The sequence below is a fragment of the Malurus melanocephalus genome, unplaced genomic scaffold (assembly GCF_030028575.1).
Source record: "Malurus melanocephalus ecotype Western Australia unplaced genomic scaffold, MMel_1.1 scaffold_609, whole genome shotgun sequence".
Lineage (NCBI taxonomy): Eukaryota > Metazoa > Chordata > Aves > Passeriformes > Maluridae > Malurus > Malurus melanocephalus.
The window spans coordinates 237,594-260,498 of NW_026623841.1; the positions used below are offsets into that span (position 1 = coordinate 237,594).

The 22,905-nt window shown below is 45.0% G+C and overlaps 1 protein-coding gene across 1 annotated transcript in view; it reads right to left on the reverse strand.

The window, feature by feature from the left end:
• Nucleotides 1-1,737: 1,737 nt before the first annotated feature.
• FBLN2 (fibulin 2) overlaps nucleotides 1,738-22,905 on the reverse strand; it is a 103,088-nt gene continuing 81,920 nt past the window's right edge. Inside the window, exons 9-17 of the mRNA XM_057383146.1 lie at nucleotides 16,866-17,000; nucleotides 14,688-14,825; nucleotides 14,252-14,395; nucleotides 10,568-10,696; nucleotides 9,947-10,072; nucleotides 9,225-9,341; nucleotides 8,169-8,297; nucleotides 4,522-4,645; nucleotides 1,738-3,448 (exon numbers count right to left, since the gene is read on the reverse strand). Of these exons, the coding sequence (XP_057239129.1) occupies nucleotides 3,091-3,448; nucleotides 4,522-4,645; nucleotides 8,169-8,297; nucleotides 9,225-9,341; nucleotides 9,947-10,072; nucleotides 10,568-10,696; nucleotides 14,252-14,395; nucleotides 14,688-14,825; nucleotides 16,866-17,000 (1,400 nt within the window). The 3' untranslated portion in view covers nucleotides 1,738-3,090. The remainder of the gene's footprint in view (nucleotides 3,449-4,521; nucleotides 4,646-8,168; nucleotides 8,298-9,224; nucleotides 9,342-9,946; nucleotides 10,073-10,567; nucleotides 10,697-14,251; nucleotides 14,396-14,687; nucleotides 14,826-16,865; nucleotides 17,001-22,905) is intronic.

Below are 22,905 nucleotides of genomic sequence, written 5' to 3' on the forward strand. Positions count from 1 at the left end.
TACAAGAGCAGAGTGCAGAGAGGTCAGATCCCATCGAGGCAGGAGCAGCAGCCTGGCCAAGCAGGACCTTGCTCAGGCAGGTCACAGCAGGGACATTTCCATGCTGGGAAGCAGAGCAATAATCTGAGTTTTTTACACTTACACAACAGATGCCCCAAGTCAGCTATAATTCTTTATTAGGTTTGCAGCTGTTGTCTTCCTCATGAGTTTATCAGCTCAYACAGTTCTTGTGTAGCTGCTCTTAATTCACGTCATACAGGCAAGGGGTGGGGTGGCCACAAAGGAACAGAGGGAATAAAAGATGACTACCCAACCCACCTGTTAGAAATGGAAAAGGAAAAATAAAGGTTTTTTATTATTATTTTTTAAATAGAAAAAAAAAATAGGGGGGAAAAAAAAGGAAGAGAAGTATGGGGAAAGTATGGCTGTTCAAGAGGCAATTCAGGGAAGCTATTGCTGATTTAAGGAAGGCATGAGGAGAGGCCATGAAAGCACAGCCCAGGCCTGAACTCTGCACTGGACACACACCTGGTCTGTCCAGGTTACCCAGCCAAATAAAGGGGAAGGAACATTCCTGGAGATGGGGCCTGGGCCTTTGGGAGCTGCACCAGTTTGGGGAAGACTGAAATTCCAGTTCAAGGCCATTGACATCAAATGAGAGCAGAGCCCCCCTTGGGTGGGGTTATGGGGATGAGCTGTGAGTTCAACCACGGCACTGCCTCAAGACAAAGCCAAGGGAGCAGTGCTGGCTGTTCCTGCTCCCCTTGGACTGACAGGGAGGACTCTTGGGGATGGGAAGAGGTAAAACCCTCCTCTGGGTTTTTTGGAACAGAACATGAAATTACCACCTGTGATCCTTCCCCTTACTCTGACCAGATGCACCAAGCCATCCTTTGTAACCCTTCACGACTACAGGACTCCGATGAAAACACTTTTTTTTTTCTAATGGAGCGTTTTCCTTGTAATAGTAGGCAAAGCCTTTCCRAAAACTTTCTTCATCAATTACCTGTCTAGAAAATGAAGAGCTGGTGTTCAAAACTGCCAGATCCTTAATATGATTGACTATGGCTGGYTTTAGTCAGCAAAAAGTCTCCAGGTAAAAAATTACTTGTCCATTTGCTTCCTGACAAGAAGCWCTGTTGAGGCCTGGGTATCATTTACGCTCAATCAAACCCTAATGCTGATGGAAAACTCCGGGTTTTGGTGCCCCACTGGGACTTGGAGAGATGTTCCACCACTGGACATGCACAGAATGAATCTGGAAGGCCTGGAGCTGTGATATAGGAATTCAATGGAATTACAAATTGCACCAACATGTWTTTCTCAGYTGGCACTTCYCTGSTACATGCTTATAAAACTGTTAACCMTGGAAAACTAAAGGTGGATGGAGGAAGATCTTATTAAATGATTTTTATAGAAAAAAACAAAGAGAAGTTTGATGTATGCAAACTCCCACACAGTTCTTGTTTTATAGCTGGGGAACAGAAATAATTTTTCCCTGCTAATGGGATTTTATGGTCTCAGATACAGAAAGATTTGCCCTGTATTTTAAGAATTAAAATAATTAAGAATTASCGACTCAAGTGGTAGAGACTGTCCTGGTGATATAGTGAATACAAAACATTTCTTCTCACCTTATAGTGGATGTTTACAAGATTTTTAGATGAATTTTTTTACAATAGAATTGTTGATTATGACATAAAAATCCCTAAGATTTAATTAATCCATTTCTTTCTTTCTGTGCACACATCGATAAAAATAAGATCAACTGTAGAAGAGAACAGGTTATTATTTTGCTAAGAAAGTTGGATCAGATGATCTTTGAGSTCCCATCCAAGCTGGAATTCTAGGATTATTAAACTGTAGTGTAATAAATATCTGTATCTTGTAGGTATGTTTTTCCTTTAAAACGTTTTGCAGAATACTTAYAGCTGGAACAAAGGAAGCTCAGAAAATTGCAACGCTGGAGCTTTTTTGGGAAGGAAAAAAGGAAAGAAAACAGCCACAAAGAAGTTCTGATATTCATTTCTAGCTTCTAATAAATACTTTGATTATATTATGCTTTGCCAGATCTGGCCTTCAACTTTGGACTTCATCCAGTTTCCTAAAGAACCAGGGGAAATTGAACTCAAAACTTTGGTTGTGCTCTTTTCTAAATGGCAAAATACCAATTTCACTGGCATTTTTTCTCTGCATCATTTAGCAACACAACTGGAGGAATTTTCCTAAAGCACAGAAGCAACTCTGCTTTTTGTCTATTTAAAATTGCAAGTGATTGCTCAGTGACACGCCCAAGCTTTAAAATAAAGAGCAGTAATGGGTATTTCATTATTTCCATTTGGTCATTACTTTAAGAATTATAAAGCATCAAAACTACAYATATGTAACAGAGTGAGGAACAAAGGACCACCAATGCCATTAAGGACAACTCCTAAAAATGGCAATGAGGGCTTTTACCATAAGTGTAACATTGTGGTAAGGSCTTGGTCTTGCAAACATTTAGCACATGAGCAATCCTGCTAAAGCAAGACTCATCCATTTTCACTGGTGGACTTTTCTTTTATTTATATATATTTTAAGGCATTTATATATATTATGAAAGTTGGAAGGAGGGAAATAAACTGGGAGCAGGAGGTGGGTTCACCATCAGTGTCCACGGATGGCCTCGGACACAGCAGAGGCCACTGGCCCACCCAAACCACAGCTTTGTGTCAGAAACAGAAATCTCTCAACATTTTCTCCCAGTACTCCCAYGTGAACATCTTCCCTCTCCAGTGCAATACCCTGCAGAAGTGACTACACCTAAAAATAATTGCTAAGAAAAGGTTCCAGCATTTATCACAAGGTATGTACTGCCTTTCTAACCCTTCCCTCRTTCATCAGCAGATGAGGATGTACAGAATTGCATAAGAAAATAAAACATAAAAAGATAAAAATTAACTTAATTTACACAACCGATAAAAAAGTTTAAAGCAACGATAGAAAAATAATATAAAGGCTAGATACATGAAATGCCAGTTCAACAGTATTAAGCTTTGGTAGAACAGGTAAAGAGCATAGCACCAATAAAATCCAACGTCAGCACAGGCTTCAGTAGGCGTGAGCTGTGATGAAAATATAAATTTTGGCAAGAAAAGTAGTGTAGGTTCCCTGCCGCCAGAGTTTCATTTCAACGTCCAGCAGGAAGTCTTTGGGCTCCTTGACCTGGCGCTGCAGATAGACAATGCCCGTGTAGGAGTTGAGGCGGCGGGTGCTGAAGAAGCCCTCCTCATTGCCCTTGGTGATGGTGAGCACGATGTTGTCCCCGGCGTAGGCAGGRGAGGGCCCGATGCGGAAGATGTGGGCGGGCACCACGATGTTGGTCTGGAAGTTGAGCTGGTAGTAGGTGATGCGCACCGGGGTGTTYTGGCACTCCAGGTAATTGAAGCAGCTGATGCGCTCACACCTCCTGGGGAGAGAGAAGGGAGGCTCCTTTAGTGGCCAAGGAAGGCAGGGGAAACATAAAAACCTCAGAGCATTGCACAAACCCAAGCCCCAAAGCTCCGTGTGTGACCAGTACAAACCAATCCCAAAGCCCAAAGCTCAGTGTGGACCAGCACAAACCAGTCCCAAAGCCCAAAGCTCAGTGTGGACCAGCACAAACCAGTCCCAAACCCCAAAGCTTGGTGTATGACCAGCAGCTGCATGTTCTGCTCCTGCAGCACCCAGGAACATCTACAAACGTGTCACTGTCAGAGCAGTGCAGAGATCAGGGGCATGAGGAATTCTGTGGGGAAGCTCCCAAAGGCAGAGCGAGCCCCAGTCACGCTGCAACAGCACCGAGCCAGGAGGTGGGGCTGGTGTGTGTCACTGACAGGGCTGGGGCACTGCTCCAAGAACATCAGACCCCTTGAAAAGGGAACTAAAACACGCAAGGGGAAGCAAACTCCTCAGCTGGCAAAGMTGCTCAGTTCTATAAGGCAGAGAAAACATGTTTAAAGCCATAAGCAATGAAATACGGGCTCCCAAGGCACTGGCAGCCACTGAGGCAGGAAATGGGAAGGGAGATTTTGGGGCTCCCAAGGAGCTGGGGGTGTGCCATTCCCAGAACCCTGCAGCCAGGCAAGCTCAGTGTCCTGCTCCCCTTCAACACCCCCTGAGGAACTGCAATGTGAATATTAAACAGGGAGCCCCAAACCCTCTGTAAAAGTGGAGCCCTGAGCAGCCTGGCTGCTGCTGCTCTCRTACAAACAGCACCAAAGATCTTACTTTAAAACTTAATTATGAACAGCCATTCTTGAGCTCCAAGGAGAGCTGCAGGCTCTGATCTCTGCTGTTCCAGCAGCAGTTGGAGGGCAGGCAGGAGCTGTAGGGCTTGGAAGAAGGAAGGATAACAAGACACAAACTCTCCATTGGGGAAGGTCTGTGAGCTCCAAGTGCCAAAGCAGCTTCTCAGAGCTCTGGGCACCTGAAGCCACCCCCAGMTGAAGCCCTGCATGACACCATGGGCTGGCTCTGGTGCTGCCCCAAGGCCATACTCACATGTCAGACACCTTTCTGTAGTTGGAAGGGCACTCGAAGGACAGGCAGCGGAAGCTGCCCTGGATATTGTAGCAAGTCTCTGCAGCTGAACAGTTGTGGGTTCCTATTGCACACTCATCAATGTCTGAGCAGAAACACAAGAAAAAGATGTTCTAAGTTCAAATGTGACAATCCATCAGAGTTTGTGAGCTGTGCTAAGAAGACTGCACAAGGAGCACAAGGAGTGTGTGGGTTTGCTCTGCAAGCTGGGGGCTCTGGTCTCCAGTGCCCAGTGCTGTCACCCCTTCAGTACCTGTGCCTGTGCCAGCRCTGGGGGAGTCCCCAGGAAACACTGGGGTGGGGAATTCACACCTACCTGAGATGTGTCAGGCTCACCTGTGTCAGTGCACAGACACCCACTGGCATTTGCAGTGACACACTGATCCCAATTCTCCTAAAATTCTTTTTTGTTTAAATGTCTTCTATGGAAAAAACCTCCTGCCTTGACATGATCAGTTTATGAGATGACAAACCTCYTCAGCAGCATGTGCAGCAAACTCCTTCCCACTCCTCCCTACCAGCAGCTTGTGACCCTTCCCATGCTGTGTGACAGTCCCCAACCTGGCAGAGAGTGGCACCTGCAGATACCCAGCACCTGCCCAGGGCTGGCCTTGTGCTGCAGGACAAGGGTCTCTGTACCTGCACTGTGGAGCCACGGTCACTCTCTTTGGAACTCACCCAAACCCACCTGGTGAACACACAATAAACATGAGAACATTCTCAAACCCCAAGATCCTCCTGTAGTGMCACTTGTCACTGCAATAAAAACTAGGCATGAACGTGTTTGGTTGACACCATGACCATCCCCACAGAACTGCCTGTGTAGCTGTGTTCTCCGGCTCCTGAGGGGTCACAGGTGGGTTGTAACTAACATTCCAAACCAGGCTGGAAAGAAGCAGAGTGAAGGCAGTGGATAGCAGCACTCCAAGGCAGCAGAACCTGAAAGGCCCCAGATCAGCTCATMTGTCCAGCCCTCAGCTGAGTAAACTTCTCACAGCTTTTCTGAGGGAAGAGAGCTTTGAAATGGTTTCCTATTAGTTAACAATTTCCTGTTCCTAACCATTTTCGAGAATAAACAAACCCCACCAGGATATAATCAACATGTACTAATAGCCAACAGGACCTTCCCATTGCCTTTATGAGAAAGGAGAAAACTGGGCTGTGCCAGAAGAATGGATCTGTGCATGGAGATTGCTCTGGATTAAAGCAGAGCAACCAAATTAAACCTGGACTTACAGCAAGCAAATAAAAAGCAAAGCACTCACTGCAGTCCTGCAGGATCCAGGAGATGTGAAACATGGGAACATAGAACAGCACTTCAGAACAAGGTACATAGCTTGAAAACTTAGATATAAATATCTACCCATAATGAGATATAATTACAGAAGACATAATAAAGAGCATTTAAAGCTCAAAAACACTTCATGGCCCAGAGCGTGAATGAGGTTACCTAAATAACACACATCCACACGCCCAAGCCATGGGCCTTGCAATGCTGAAAACCAGATGCAGTAACAAGGATCCAGCTTGAGCAGAAAACATTGGCAGAGACCTCACAGTCACATTGTGTACTCCCAAACGTCTAGACAATGCACAGAGACTTTAAAATGAAATAAATTCTAACAGACAAGGCATGTGGACTATGTAGGGCCCTGCAGCTCTGCCAATTGTCACAGAGCAGAGAGACTCTTAGAGGGGAACTATGACCTTCCACTCCCCCCATTCCCCCAGGATGAGAACTAATCTCATACACTGAACTGGCTGGTTTAAAAGTCTTGCAAAGAAAAGTACACAATAGGAAGTAGGAGAGAATCAAAGTCAAGTAAATCCCTTGCTGGTTCTCAGCAGTGCCCGTAGGTGGAAAGAAAATTTCTTCCATATTGCAATCATTGTCATGAAAGCACTCCCTGCACCACTTTGGCTGTGCTGCAAAATACCACAGGCAGTTTGTGCAAAAAGGATCCATATGTCCATATGGGACACTGCTTCATGAGATACAGCTCATCTGTCTGAAAAAAGGGTATGAGGAACACAGCACCAATAACTCTGCAGCCCTGGTCATGTGATGARCAACTGGAGCCAGATCTTTAGCTGRGGGAAACCAAGATCGTCTTCCTGAGCTCACCAGAGCCAACACCAACCCAGCCTTGTTCCAACCACGTTTTCAGACACACCTCAGTATCTGCCCAAAGCTGTAAGCACAGACCTGCAGAGCTGCAAACAGGGGAGTGTATCCAGGAGGCTCCCCCAGTGCCTGTCCCAACAGCAGCTCAGGAGCTGCCACACGCGCTGAGCTCTGCTCGAGATCAACCTCACCCGTCCTGAGCTTGGCCTGGAGGCAGAGCCACTCCGAGAAGCTTTTCCAGGGGCTTTGTTTGGGACTCAGTGCACTGGGAATCCTCCACACCACACAAACACTACAGGTGCAATCCACTGGTCTGGCTGAGTGTCCTTGTCCTCACCTCCAGCCCCCGGAGCCACTGGGTGTCCCCAGCTCGGCCTGGGAGAGCTGTGCTGGCTGATTAACACGGTGACTCCCACTGGAGTGTGTTCTCAGCCTGAATCTCACTGCTRGCACAGGTGTTAGAGCTCAAAGTTAGCAGAAAAGTACCAAACAAAGCCTGGGAAGAGTTACAGCTGCAGTTTTCTAAAGGTGAATTTTACCTAAGAATTTAAGTGCATGTGAGTACTGCTGTAATCATGCTTAAAAAACATTTWAAAATATTTTAAAATGTTTTAAAAGGATTTTAATTGTAATTTAATCTGCTTCACTGCTCCACATCCAGGATTAAGTATGCTCATGCTGCTCATGATTTACACAGTGCAAATTCACTGCCATTACCACTCAGAAATCAAGCACAGGAGTAATATAACCTAAAATTACATGAAGGGTTCCTGAAAGAGCGAGGGCAGGAAATGCCTGGCAGTTGGTGTAAGGAGTATAGGAATGTGTGCACAGTATAAAGGTAATCAGATCCTCCATCATCCTCACACAGGCAGTGCATCCTTTGGAAATGGGGGTTCAGCTCAGAACAACACAGCTGCACACCAGATGGAAACCAGTAGACTCCCAGAAGACATTTCCATGATTGTGAAGAAAAGGGGTGTGTAAGGGGAGGGGACTTGTCATTTCACTAACATTTATTAATGCCAGCAGGATTAAGCTTAGGTGACTCTGCTGGATGGCCAAGTTCCCATTACAGCTCCAACAGTTAATCTCCTGGCTTTCTGGGGCAGAAAACTGTAACTCATAATGAAGCCACAGATTTCTGCATCTGGCACCTCTGAAACCCTGATCATTAAGTGCTGTGCCAAGGTGCACACACAGCTCACGTGAGTAATCAAGTGCCTCGCTTTGAAGGATGAAGTGGGCTCCTTGGGAATTCATTTAAGCAATTAGCTCACACTGACAGCTGAGCTGCCAGAGCACTTTCTTCTAGCACAGGAGAAAACTGACTTTGCAGATACCAAAATTTGGCAAGTTTGTCAAAGAYTGACTTTTTAACAGTGACTAATATAAAACACGGAGACTTGACTGAGCAAYTGTAGGGGCTGAGCTCATTGCAAAGCCAATGCTGCAATGCAGGGAGTCCCCCAGGGCTGGTTACCTCTGCAGGTCCTGCCGTTGGCTGCCATGCTGTAGCCCTGCTCAGGACAGGCGCACTGGTAGCTGCCGGGGACGTTGACACAGCGGAAGGTGCAGAGGATGCCGGCGCTCTGCGTGCACTCGTCGATGTCTGCAGAGAGAGCTCAGTCACACACCCAGGACACAAAACACAGCACAGACCTACAAAGGGAGGCTGCAGGACACAAGAAATGCTCACCTGACRCTTTTATAATATATTGCTAACCATGAATGCAGCCATGGAGGTTTGACATTGCTGAACACAAGATGCTCCCAGGAATACTGGCTGCAAGCAGTRAAGACTCATGGAAAAGAACAAGGTGGGTGAAACACTCTCTATGTCTCTGTAATTCACAGAATCACAGACTGGTTTAGGTTGGAAGGGAGTTTAAAGCTCATCTAATTGCAATTTCCTGCCATGGCCAGAGACACCTTCTACCAGACCAGATTAATCCAAGCCCCATCCAGTGTGGCCTTGGACACTTCCAGGGATGTGGAGTCTCTCTGGGCAACCTGTGCCAGGGTCTCACTACCCTGTTAGCAAWGAATTTTTCTAGGATTTATTGACAGGCTTCCTTGTGCTAGGAAGGTTGTTGGCTTCCTCACCATTTCTTAMACAGAGACTCTGCAATGTGTCAGTTCTGCTAAGTTCAGCTAAAAAGATAAAACCCCTCCTTCCTCCRTTCTGATCACTCTGCTTCTCATTCTCCACGAGCAGCAGTCAGAGTAAACCTTCACTCAGCAATGCAGGTGCTCATTGATGCAATACAGGAATATCTTCCCACCTAATGTTGTCAGCCATAAGCTCTGGCCCCACGAAGCTGTTACCATCACCTTCCTGGCTGTATGGTCACACAGGCGTGCTCTACCCACTGAGCTGCATTATCCAGCACTGGAGTGACCTTCTGCAGCTCTGTGGCAGCTGTAACTCACAGCCCTGCTCAGGCAGTGCTGCAGCCTCAGGTGCTGCTGAGAGCTAGAGCATTCCTCCTTGCAGGAATGGACACACTCCCCCTGAGCCAGCGAGCAGCAGCCTTACCTTTGCAGGAGTGCCCATCCTCAGCCAGCTGGAAGCCTTGCCTGCAGTAACACTGGTAGGAGCCATAAACGTTGGCACACTCCTGGCTGCAGGGACTGTTATCACATTCATTCACATCTGCATCCAAAAACCAAACACAGCTACTTCAGAACAGGCTCTTCCACCCCTTCCTGCCCCTGAAAACCTTCACCTTCCAGTCAGAGTGACTAAGGAAGGACTAATCTGTCCCTGCATTTTCTGCTCCCAAGGCAGAATGCCAAGAAGCCTGAGGATGTCTGTTRCACCTGAATTTCATTTCTCCATATGCCACTGGAAACACACAAACATGCAGACATTTGTTTCAGACTTTAAAAGTTTCAGTTCACTAAAATATGTAATTGTTGCCTTAAAAAAATCATGGAGAACTAAAAAATTTTCCATTCAGTTCAATATTTTCTTGRTAAGTTCTGTCACTACCAAGTTTCATCTTTATTAAAATTTGAATGACAGGTTCCCTGTTCTAACTTTGTTCTGTTCTCCTTTTCTGTCATCTGAAAGAAAAGCAAAAAGTATGTGGGGAAAGAAAGAAAGAGGAGAAACTTGTGGACACTCATCTGACAATTCCAGTGTTTGAACTCTGCAAGTTTGAGCACACAAAATTTACTTTACTTGTATTTCACCTCAGCTCATTCTCTAAAGTCCCCAAATTGCAAGTCCCTGTCCATGGAAAAGCAGGCTGGTACCTTCACAGTGCTTGCCATCATAGGAGAGGTGGAAGCCAGAGGAGCAGGTGCAGTGGTAGGAGCCGGGGGTGTTCTCACACGTGTGCTGGCACAGGCGCCCGGGGTAATTCCAGCACTCGTTTATGTCTGCCASAACAGCAACACACAATCAGCTGAGGGACACAGGCAAACGAGCAGCAGGATGATTTTAAAGTGTCACAGATTGATTGGCAGAGCGTGAAATGCTGCAACCTCGTGTTTGATGCTGTCTGACTCTGCGCTCTAATTGGGGCACAGGARGCACAAAAGATAAAGTGCTGTGTCACGGCTCTTTGGAACAAAGTGGTGAAACCTTCAGACAGACAAATTCGTCCAGCAGCAGCAGTGTAACACACAGGGAAGTACTCTGCAGATGGCTTTGACTGATAACCACAGTTACACCAAGCCAAGGGCACCTGGACTGAACTGGCAGCCCAGAGGGACAGAGCTCAGTGTGTGCTGWACAGCACCAGCTCTGGAGGGGATCCCATCACCTCCTGAGGCACTGTATTGCAGAATTCTGACTGCAATGGTGCTGAACACTGCCTTGGSGCTTGAGGCTCAGCCAGGCAGAGCTCCCAGCTCCTCCCAGCCCATCCATACCAATGCAGCTCCTGCTGAAGGTGTCGTACTGATAGCCCATCTTGCAGTCGCAGCGGTAGCCCCCRGGCAGGTTGTGACAGAGCTGCCCCTCTCCACAGCGGTGCACCCCGGTCTGACACTCATCCACATCTGCAGAGACACACAGGCCAAGCTGCTTCAGTACAGGCTGTTTAAAACCAATGTTTGTAAAGAGAAACAAGAAAGTTCATTGAATAACAGTAAGAAACGGACAGAAGAAATACCACCAGCTTCTCCCGCCATGCTCTTCTCACAGGCAGCTGTCTGCTTCTCTAAGTCAGACTTGGGAAAAGCAGAGTTTTACCTTCCAAGTGAAAATGGTAACTGGCCCTGCAATGGGGCTCTCCCAGTTTATCCTGCATTTCAGTGTAAACACACATTCATTGATTCTCATCAAACCATGACATTTAAAGCCTCCATTCCGGTGTTCTGCCATTTCATGAGTCACACCAAGCCATTTAAAGCAAAACAAGAACCAGCCAGAAATTCTGCTCATCCCTTCAATTAAAACAACTGCTATTTTCATCTCCACTTGCCCTCTCAGTCATGCTCCTGCTGTCTACCTTTTGCTCTTTCCCAATGCTGATTTTTTTTTCTTTTATCAGCTCCCATTTTCATATTCCCCATGGCCTCTCATCCAAAATCCAATACCAACAAATTAGTTGCTTCTCCACTCACACACATAATTTCCAATCTCATTTAAACATCCTCAGAGGAAGATGAGAGTTTTCAATACAGGCTGATTTACGAGACTTGCAACATGACTAAATAGCTCATCAGTATCTAACAAATCTTTCTTACCATCTGTGACAAGAAGCATCAAAAAGTCTCATTAACCCTCACAATTGTGYATTTCTTTAAGTATTCCATGCTCTGCCACTTCCTAAGCCACCAGATCCTACTTTCTTCCTATTGTTCCATCTTCAACTACTCTTACAATTCAAGTCCCTTTTCATGTAATAATCATCAAGATGGATCTCTAAGGCTGGAATTTCTCCACGGTGCCCTATTTGAAGCCATAAATTTGAGCACTAAATAATTTTAAAGGGTTCCTAGTTAATTCTCCATCAAACAGCCCTGGAGAGGCTCCACCTGCACAGTCCCTGCTGGCAGTGGGGTCAGGGATGGCAGGGAATGCCCCACACCACACAAGGAATTCCTGACAGGATCTGAGATTTCTTTTAATCAAAGGTAGCACCAAAACATGAGAGTATAATGCAGGTAACTCATAAAGTAGCAGCTTTATTTGTAATGAATTCATGTGTGCAACCATTTCATCAGTTTGTCCAAAGTTCTATATTCTACTGCATTCAGGCTTTAATTAGTTCTAGGGCACTACACCATCACAAGTGTGCAATATTTCACACTTACAGCAGTTAAATCTAAGAGGTAATTTTTAATAACTTACTTGATAAATCAGAGAATCTGAACATTTTAAAKACATGAATCCTCCAAACAGAGTAGATGACCCTACAAGTGTCATTCTGCTGAAGAAACATGTGCAGATGATGTTTTCACTACTGTGAATAAATCTGATTCAGGAATCTAATTAGCTATTGTAATGCCTCAAAGAAACCAGTCTTTATCACCAAGACAGGAAATTAGGACCATATGCTTTTCTTCTTTCTTCTCTGTGTTCTCTGCCTACTTAAAAAGAGCCATTCAAAAAAATACCAAACAATTCAGACCAGCAACAAGGACAGAGTGCATACTGCAAGATGGAGAAATCACCAATTAACATCAATTATGTTTTCTCAAAATCAACCTAGAGAAGCCTCCTTATGGCTGCCCCTGAACATCTTTGCCAGTGGTGTAAAGCAGACACAAAGGACCATCAGCAATCACAAAGCACTGTGTTACCTTACTGTGCTTCAGAGGTAGAGATGCTGGATGAATAAAGGCAATTTCCTCCTCTGTCACGGATTTACACCAAGTTACTCTTTTTTAGGAACAACTGGGCAGAAAAGCTGGATTCCTTATGTACCATCAGCTTGAAATTTAGGAGCATAATTTGCCCCAGCCATTGCAGAATCAAGGAATCATTAAGACTGGGAAAGACTTCCGAGATCACCAGTCCAYCTGTTGATCCAGCACCACCCCATTCAGCACTCAGCCATGTCCCCAAGTGACACATCCACACCTTTTTTGATCATACCCAGGGATGGGGACCCTGGGCAGTCTGCCCTTGTCAGCAGGGCATGCAAAACAAAGGCTGCTGGCACTGCAGCCAGGAGATCTGTGCTGCCCAGGGCTGACTGCTGCCTTGTGGAAAAAATGACATYCAGGGAGACACGGGCATGGTGGTCACCCTGAAAGGATCTCAGGGTCACCACACTTCAGGTGGTGCAACCATCCCCAGCCCAGGTGACTTGGCTGAGCAAGGACTGACCAAAAGCAGCTGAAGAACTGTGTCTGAACAGCAAACGAGAGAGACAGGACTTCTGGAGCTTCCCTTTGTAAAAACTGAAATATCTCAGGTTATACAGGACAGCAAAGAACAATGCACTGCTTTGCCCTGAACTCACAAACACAGTATTTGGAAGCTTTCTCAGTTTCCTCAATTGCACACATATGAACTGTTCCTTCCCAATCTGCGACTGCCAAATCCCCACCTTTCCACTGGCCAAGCATGGCCAAGGACAGTTCTGRGGGTAAAACCATGAGGGGACAATGAAGAGCAAAAAGGTGAATGCTGGAATATCTGTGGAAAGGGGCTCTAGCTGTCCCAGGGGATTTCACTGAAGGTTGCTAACCATGCCCAAATTAATGGCTGCTGACACGGCCTCCTGCAGCACCACAAACACATTTTGTTCATTTGTCATCTTTCCTTTATTCCAAAGGAAGGTAAGTAAAAATCACCAGGRTATCACCACTGAGCAAACTGCTGCTTTTTCATTTCTTTTTTTTTGTTTCCCCCACTGTCATTTTATGATTTCTACCTCCTGTAACTCAGAACACAGGGAATTGGAGACCACACAGCCAGCCCTGCCTTGGGCACTGAGCATTGARCTTCCCATTCCTTCATGCCTCGTGTGCTCATTTGCAAACAAACTCTAACAACAGCTGAAATCTGCTGTTCTGAGTCAATAACTCCCTAAATACACTGGAACAAACACAAATCAGGATCAAGCTGCATGTCAGCCCATATGAATATTTCATGCACTCATTCTCCTCAGAGTTCTTTTCACAAAGGGAGAATTTATCCTAAAACATCCTGACATGTGGATGCAATGGGGAATATCATGCAGAGAACATCCCTACAGAGAGCATCCACTTGTGCTACTCTTCTGAGCCCACAAACCCAGCATTCCTYGCTTGCTGCAGATCACTTCCAGGGAGGTACCACAAAAAACACCGTGGGATCATGGTCTTGACTGACAGAATGGGTTTAAAAAGTACCTAAAACACATTCTCTCCAGAATGGAAGCCACGAATCCCAYCTGCAGCCAAACCGAGTGCTGCTGAGCATACCAAGAGGAACTCCATGGAGCAATCAGACATCAGTGCAGGATCCTGCAGCACAAATCCCAGAGCTGCAGGGACAGCAAATTCCCCATTCCTCAAGCCCACTGGAGAATCTGGAGGTATCTCAAAACATCTCTTTAGAACTGAAAGACATTTTTTGCCCTGAGAGAGTCCCTTCCCAGCCCTGGAGCCTGCCCCTACCGACACAGCGCGTGCCCTCCTCATTGGAGTGGTACCCTCTGCTGCAGCTCAGYGTGTTCCTCTGGCACGTGTAGGACCCCACGGTGTTGATGCAGTTGAATCCTGGTTTGCAGGGCTCAGGGAGAGATGTGCACTCGTTGATATCTGGTGAAGAAGATGAACAGAGCAGTGAGAGATGCTAGACACCCTTCTGGTCTGTTTGCTTCCAGCTGCCACGTCGTACATTTCAATTTCTTGTGCTACAAAAGTAAGGCTGCTGAAGGTCTGCTGTGGGAACACTTTCAAATTCAACATGGAAGCATTCCCATCTTTAAATGGACAGCAGGATTTGAGGAAAATTACAAGGGGTGAACACACAGTTCAGCCCTTGTAGTGCAAGGCCCAGGAGCTGGCCAGGGCTGTACACAGGGCACACACACGTGCTGCTCACACTCACCAACACAGTTCCCTTCAGGGTCTTGCAGGAACCCATCCATGCAGCGCTGCTTTGACTCGCAGTAGAACGAGCCCTCTGTATTCTGACAAACAAAGTTGACTTTACAGCTGTGAGTTCCTCTCTCACACTCGTCGATATCTGTTAATCACATCARAACAGCAAACTGGGATTAGTTCAGCTCTAACTTGCAGCAGTCACGAATAGTTAACTTCCAGAAAGGAAATTAGGAGTCATTATTTAAACAGACACCAGTGGAAAATCTGAGGTTAACTGTGTTTGCTCTCGGACATCGACTTCAGCACAGCATTTGTCAAGTCCTGCAGCAAATTCGATTCAGGTCCCTGCTGCCTCATTCACAGCATCCCTGGTAAGCCACAAATACCAAAATACCTGCAGTTTTAAAATCCTAAAGACCCACATTAAAACTAGGGGTCAGGTGCTCATAATAACACATGTACCACAGACTTCCATAAGCAAAATGGTCTCTTGCTCCTCATACACCTCAGGAATTCAGGTGTGTAAAAACCTCCCTCTTCTGAATGATACTGATGGGGTACCTCATTTAATGGGGCTGGGATTTCATTGTGTACACACAGACAGGCAGGCATGTATGTGTATATTTATATATATATACATATATATATACAACTCTGACAACCATGCTGAAAAAATCTGAACGAGGCAATAATATTAGTAACAAATTTTGCAYTTTTTCCTTACTCTGCAGCCAGAGCCCAAAACAGCTTTCTCATTTTTTACTACATATATGAAATTATTTCTCAAGTTGTGTTCACCAATCCAGTGCTTGCTTTCTAGAGACACTGAAAACACTCCCTGCAAGTTTCAAATTTAAAAATTTACACCCAGCTCTTCTGTAGTGTAGTGGCATTGCTGCTGTTTTYCAGTTGAAGTAACCCAACCTTGAAGCAGAAGCAGCTATAAATTAATTTGAAATTCAGTTCCTGGGAATATTTTCAAATGCTGCTTTAAAATGTGCTGGTTCCCAAGAAATATCTTTACTAGAGATGAAGACAAACAGAGGAAAGTCCAGGAYGGAGGAGTCCCCAGGTCTCCAGGCAGCCAAGGGAAGAACTGCTGGATTGCTCTTCCTAYTCCAACCTCTCAGCTAAATGTTAAAACAAGGGAACATTACCAGTCTCACACAAGGTACTGTATTAATAAGTCTGCCCACCACAGTTACAGGCTGAGAGAAAAAACAAACCACAGAACTGAGTATTTCATAAACCTCTACAAATTCAATAGTTATCTGCAGGCAATTTTACATAGACTAGTTCTGAAATTTCTTATAACTCATGCATTTTCAGGCAACTATAAAACAATTTTACAATCCTCTATAATATAAATTTAACACTAGAAAGTAAATTAATTAGTAATAAATGTTGAAATGCTGTCGAATCAGACAACACAACAAGATATTCACAAGCAGCCTCTTCAAGTAAACCAAGCTTTACTTACAACAGCTGTTTATAAAGGGAGATTTCTGACCATTTCTATTTAATAACCCTATGTTCTATGTATGTCAAAAGCTATGCTGTTTTCTTAGGCATCTCTTACTCCATCTGCCAGGAAACTGTAAAAAATGTAGGTGAAAATAACAGTGACTTCTACCCTGAAGGCAGGGCCCGTGGGTTCCTTGCAGGTTCTGTGCTGCAGAGCAAGTGCTGCTGTGAGGGCACCTGCAGACATGGAGAGGGGTTGAACAGCAACTCTGTAACCCCGTGACCATTCCAAATGGTTAAATGCAAATGTAAAATGTAAAAAATGCAGTCAGAGCTCCCAAATACAGGGAAGATGGGGCTGTCAGCCCTGTGATCCATTCAGGCTGGGAATTTCTGSTGGAATGATCAGCAAACAGCATCAGCTGAGCCAGACAGAGGAGCTAAGGGGAATTCCTCCACCAGGGAGATCTCTCTCTAATGCCCTAAAAAAAGGGCAAATCCTAATTCAGCAGGTTTAATCCATTTTCTAAATAATTTACAGTTATCACTGGAAATCATCTCAAACAAGGGAGGGTGCAGAAGGAGCCTGCAAAGCCCAACACCTCCATGATGAACAGCCTTTTTTAGCTGCAGGGCTGCTATCCCAGAGCAGCCACAATGAAATGCTTTGCAATCCCCTTCCTTCCCYTYCTGTGAGAGCTGAAGSAGCTGGTCTTACCCACACACTCGCCGTCCTTGAGCTCGTGGCCTGGCTGGCAGCTGAGCTCCTGCAGGCAGCGGAAGGAGCCCATGGTGTTGACGCAGTGCTCTCTCCTCTGGCACGTGTGTCTCTCTGTCACACACTCATTGATGTCTGTCAGAAAGAGGGAACACATCAGTGACACACCAATACCATGGGATCTCCCYCTCCCTGCTCTTTTGGAAGGAGTCAGAAGTTCAAATGAAAGCTTTTCTTCCAAAAGACAGTCAATACAGGCTTTGTGACAGTGCTCTGATGGAAGGATTTTTATCCAGGGTCTTTAGTTAGCACAGAGTGTAACTAAAGAGACACAAATGACAGGGAGATTTCCTTCTCCTCCCCTCTCCCCAGATGCCATGGAGATGGAGCAGGCACTGGGATGGACAGAACTGAGTAAATGCAGGGTGGGCAGAGGATTGATGACCASCTGATGGTGAAGGGATGGGAACTCCTGGACAATTGAATGAGACAGTGATGAATGCTCCTTGCTCCTCACCACTGAGCAGTCCTGCTGCCTCTGGAGGAGCTGCTGGGGTGGCACTGCTCCAGAAATGGGTGCTGAGGCTGCCTGCTCTACCCAGCTGGGTCCTGCACATTCCTATTCCCTCAGGAATGCATTAGGAACTCATGGAGAGAGGAACCCTGATGGCCCAATCAACGYTGTAAATTTGTACTTGGAGCTTTAAAGAGATTTGATTTCAGCAGGTGGAGTAGTGGAGAAGTTCTTTTCAAAAAATCACTTGAACACAAGATCGCAGAGCATGAGACAATTAGGGAAGGAATATGAAACACCTTTAAAATGATATGTTTTGATAGGCTTGGATGAAATAATCTCAAATTCAGGTTTTGCTTATGGTAATAATGAAAGCTAGAAGAGCACGATGAGCAAATATTCAGAAGCAACAAAAAGGGGCAGAGACTGGGAAGGGAAACTTTTCTGCCAATCTCCACAGAGCCTCACACATTCACAGTTCTGTATAAAGCTAAGAATTGCTCGAGCTAACAAAAGCCAAATGTGACCAGAACCATTACCAGTCCTCTGGCTGCTCTGTGCATGAAGCTGTTCCCATATTACACAATAAAGCAAGTATTGTTTAAATCTGATTTTCATTTTGGCTGTAGAACCTCATTTTCAGATAAGTACATCAGATATATAAGTTCCCCTGTGGAGCACGAAAACAGGAAAAGCCATTTTAGAAGATTTTTGTCTTAAAAAAATGTTGTCAGCTGGTTTTCTAGCAAAGAGATGAAGAGGAGCACCAAACAAAATTTCAGCTCCTGATGGACTCTGATAACTGGTAACATGCACTGAGTTTTGCAAGACCTGGATTAGCTTGGTTCCATTTCACTTCTCACTTATTTGTATTTTCCTTTTGTTTTCTTTCTGTTTGCCATAACTACTCTTCACTTGCTGTGGCCTTGCTCTACAAAGCAGCTGGTCAGTCCACAGCAAGCTCCTGGCCATCAGATAGRTTTCTTTCTGCCTGTCCCACACAATGTTTGAGCACCTCCACCGAGGGGCAGGTCCTTGCAATATGTCCCCAATGATTGTGCAGTTTTCCAGTTTCTACTCATTAGAATGAGTATTCTCACAAGTGATCTTGGAGGGTGAAAAAAAAACCCTCACATGCTGGGAGATGAATAAGAGGTAGATCACTCTCAGCTTCTTAGACTTAGTTCTTTAATAATTATGACTTTTTTTTAAAAAAATTATTTTAAAGAAAAGCAGCTATCGATGGCCGTTTAACAGCAACCAAACCACTGCAAGACTTTCTGCTGGCTGCACCAGAGATCTGAGATTGCCTTTTCTTGCAAACCACAAAAAGGCCTCTCCTAYAAACAAACTGACAGCACCTCACTGCATCCCATGAACTTGAGTCAGTCCAGCACCACGTCACAAGGGAAAACGTGTTTGTCTGAAATATAAACCAAAAYGGGTAGGAGGCATTCCACATGATTAGCAGGTGGAATATTAAGTAACAGGCAAAAATAAGGTTGTGATTTCACTGAGAAAAAAAAATAATGTATTTTCATGTTTTGTCTATATTTTTRATTCAATTTTCAAAATTCTGAGTACAAAATATGCAGAAAGGCTGGAACACTATTTAGGAAATTAAAGCGATGGAAAGTGGCAGATTACAATGTGGAATTCTTGCTTTAATGGAAATTTTGTGCACATGAGACCGTGACAATCTCTAAAGCCTGACTGTGAGCTGGGCTGAGCTGCAAGGCTTAAACCCTGAGCCACAGCCATGCAAAGCTCTGCTCTCCTGTCSAGGGTCTGTCTGTGACATCAGGCCAGCTGCCAGCCCACCAGAACCCCCTGCTCAGTTTATTAGGCAAGCATGTCCTTTTTTGTTCATTTTTTTAAACAAATCCCAAAACGTGCCATGAAATCCTGTCTGCCCGTAACCTGTCTGCCTTCAGTCCTGGAAGCCAATTCAGCAGGTCAGTAAGATGCCTGACAGAGCACAAGGAATAACAGCAGTTATGTTCTCAGTCCCAAACACAGTTAATTCGAACACTGGACCAGGTGCAGTATTCACCCAACCCAATTAAGACTGTGAGCTAGGGTAGGATGACACTTACTTTAAAAGACAGGAAAAAGAGGAAAAAATAATTCACTACTATATTGAAAACAAGTAACACAGTTAATTTTTGAGGAATCTACTCAGTCTATGTCTATGTGTGTGTCAGCAACATTCCTCATTTTATGTCAGCAAAACCCAGAATGAAATGTAATCATGTAATAGCTCTTTTTTCCCCTAGAACTGTTGCTGCAAACAGCAACACATACACGATCCCTGAGCACATCTGTTGCATCCAAGAGCTGGCATATTTGCWGAGGAATATCAACATTTACCTAGTGCTATTTATTTTTATACGTGCTTTGACATCAAGAACTGATTTTGATGCACCTTCTATAAAAAACTGAAACGTAGGCTTTTCTTGTCCTGCATCTGCAGTTTCTCATTATTTTTTTCTCTTCAAATTGCTTCAGCTCTGTTTGTTTTATGGGACACATCTGTGCAATGTAGGCACTTTGTGATTTTGCCACCACCCATCCTGTGGTCACGCACAGGCTCAGGAATAAAGTGGCCACGTCCTGCTCCCTGTCAGGAGGGAAACTGAGGTTGGAATAGAATATAAAGGAGCAGAACAGTCCATGTGCATGTGGGTGGTGGTAATGACTTTGCCTGAAAGTCACCGGGAGAAGCAATCCCCATTAACAACATCCAGCCTGGCTCTTATCTCTGGAGAACACAGAGCTTTCCAACCTAAAGACATTTCAATATCTGCTCCCAAAGTGACACAAAGGTGGTGGTGTGCCAGAAGTGTTTAGACAGCTGGTGATTCCTTCTGTGCATGGYTGGCTCCCAGGAATGCTGGGTATCTGCTCCTGAGTGCACCTGGAATTATAATCCTCCATGTTTGACTAAAGGAAATCAAACAGATCAAAGATTATCAGCTCTTTTGTTGCTGTGCAAAGATTGTTCCTTCCAGCCCTAAAATATGCAAAGAGTAACATCATTAAACCAAYAAGAATTTGCAAACAAATGGCCAAAGGTTTTCTGCTGGTGTTTGAGAGAGCTCCAGGTGGAGCACAAAAGCAGTGAGGCTGCAAAAGGATACCTCAGGGGGAGGAGGCAGTGAACAAAACACAAACCACAGTGTGCTTGTGGCTTTCCCCTTGGACTACAGAAGTAGGAAAAAATGTTAAACATGGCAAATGTTCTCMTGGCACCACACACGGAGCAGAGCTGGATGGGAGGAGGGAGCACACATAAAAAGGAAGAGAATTTTCAAATCTTTTAGATTATTTCAAAAGATATCTGTAAAAACTGACCTGCATTAGAGGAACATAAAAGTTTGGTTTTTAGTGAGGGAGAAGGGGCTTCACAAATGAGAGCTGTGTCTTTCYTTTCAGGAGCAGAGCCTGAAGTTTATATGAGTCATAATAAAACTGTTCTAATGTCATGGGGTGGAGGAGGAACATGAATCAAAGGCAGCACTTGGCACCTGCCACTGCAGCTTCTACCAAAGCTGCAGACACACAAGCATTAGTTTGGCTTCAGAACACTCCTGGGAGAGGTGAAAAAGGACAGAGCCATCCTTCCTGCACACTGCAGGGAAAACATCAGGGCWTTCAGTGGCCAGGCTCAGGAGTGGGGCTCAAGGAGGGACAGTTCCTGGCCCATGCAGGAGGGTGGTGTCTGCAGCAGGCTCTGGGCACACCTTGGGCAGCCCCTGGGCAGCTCCAGCACCAGCCTCAGCTCAGTCTGAATTGTCTTATAAAGGCCTCCTTCCTTCCACTGCTGTTCTCTCACACATTTCATTTAAACCAAATAATTTCATTAGTTTTCCATTTTTACCAGTAGTCTAATTTTTAAATAAATAAATTTAATAATAATAATAATAATAATAATAATAATAATAATAATAATAATAATAATAATAATAATAATAGTCCCATGGTGACCATTTAAGGAGCACCCAAAAGGTGGTAAATCACAATTCTTCTCTGGATTCTGACACTGCAGAAGTTTTCCTGCTCTTGCCCAAATGCCACATGGTGCTTATTAACCAGATGAGATCATAGAGCTTTAAAGACAGGAACGAAACCAAAGCTGTGTGGTCAGAAAAACAATGTTATAAACAGAGGGAGGAGGACAGGGGTGGACAAAGGCACTGCATTCACACAGGACATTACTGTCACAGGCACTGCTGCTTTCAGGGGTGACTGAAGGTCTCCAGGTGCTTCGTTTTTCCCAGCAACACTGATGCTGTCTCCTAACCCAGCCTCTAGAAAAGTATCCAAAAAAGAAACTATTTCATAAGCTGAGGCCCTGGCRGCTGGAAGCAAATTAAATCCTCACAAATACACCTGTAAAAATTAATTGGATTGTTACATTAACTCCATCAGCAGGGATGATACAGCAGAGTTATGGTGTGTCCTTGACTTTTACACAAAGAAATTCATGCCAGAATCAACAAAGGACTCGTGTGAATTTTAAAATCCCATCTTTTGGAATGGATCTTTTCCAGTGCCYGCACTCCTGTGGATTTTTGAGCTGTATTTCTGAAGTTCTGTTGTTTGGTGGTGTCTGGATCTCAGCAGTACAGACCTGTCCAGAGAGATCAACTGCTCTGCTCCCTCAGCTCAGTTTGCAGCCTCAGGGCTGCCGTGGTCATCACATCTACAGGCTCAGGGCATTTGCACAAAATGATTTGCATCCTGAGAATGTACTGCTGGGGAAAAAAGCCAAACAGCACACAGCTCATGAGGTGAAGGGGCTGAGCAAATGGTGCACATGTGTCTGCACTGACTGGCTYGGAAATGTCATATGGAGATGGCAGAGAACCTGGAGCACAAATGGTGTGAAGGTGCTGTGGAGCATGGAGAGCTATGATGCTGTCTGGTCTTACCAACACATATCCTATGCCTGTTGGGAATAAAGCCCTCTGCACACATCCCACTGTGGCTGACACAGGAGAATGATCCCAGTGTGTTCACACATAACTGTCCGCTGGAACAAGCCTGAGCACCTGTGAGGCACTCGTCCAAATCTACAGCAGCATGTGGCAGCCAAAAGGGAAAAACAGAACTCTATTAGAACAGTTTCTGAAATGAAACAACATTGCTTTCACGCCGCACATGCCGAGATGAAGTGTGCTGGAGCTTCCACAGCAGCACCAGGCTGTAATAGATGCAGTGTTACACTGAAACCAGGGCTGGAATAAACCTTCGGAGATCATCTCGCCCTTGCTCCCACTCCTGTACTTTCACCAGAAAGAAAATGCCTTAAAAACAGGCAGGCAGTCACACGGAGACAGTGCACACTCCTTGAAAGAAATCTGTTCCAGTGCAGCATCACCCTTACCATCTAACAGAGATTATAAATGTCCCTTGCTCACATTTAAACTCACTGCTTCCACTGACATATATATTTTTTTCATTTCCTGTAGGAAAATGATTGCCTTGAAATGCCCCTTTTGATTCTGACATTAATTAATCAAA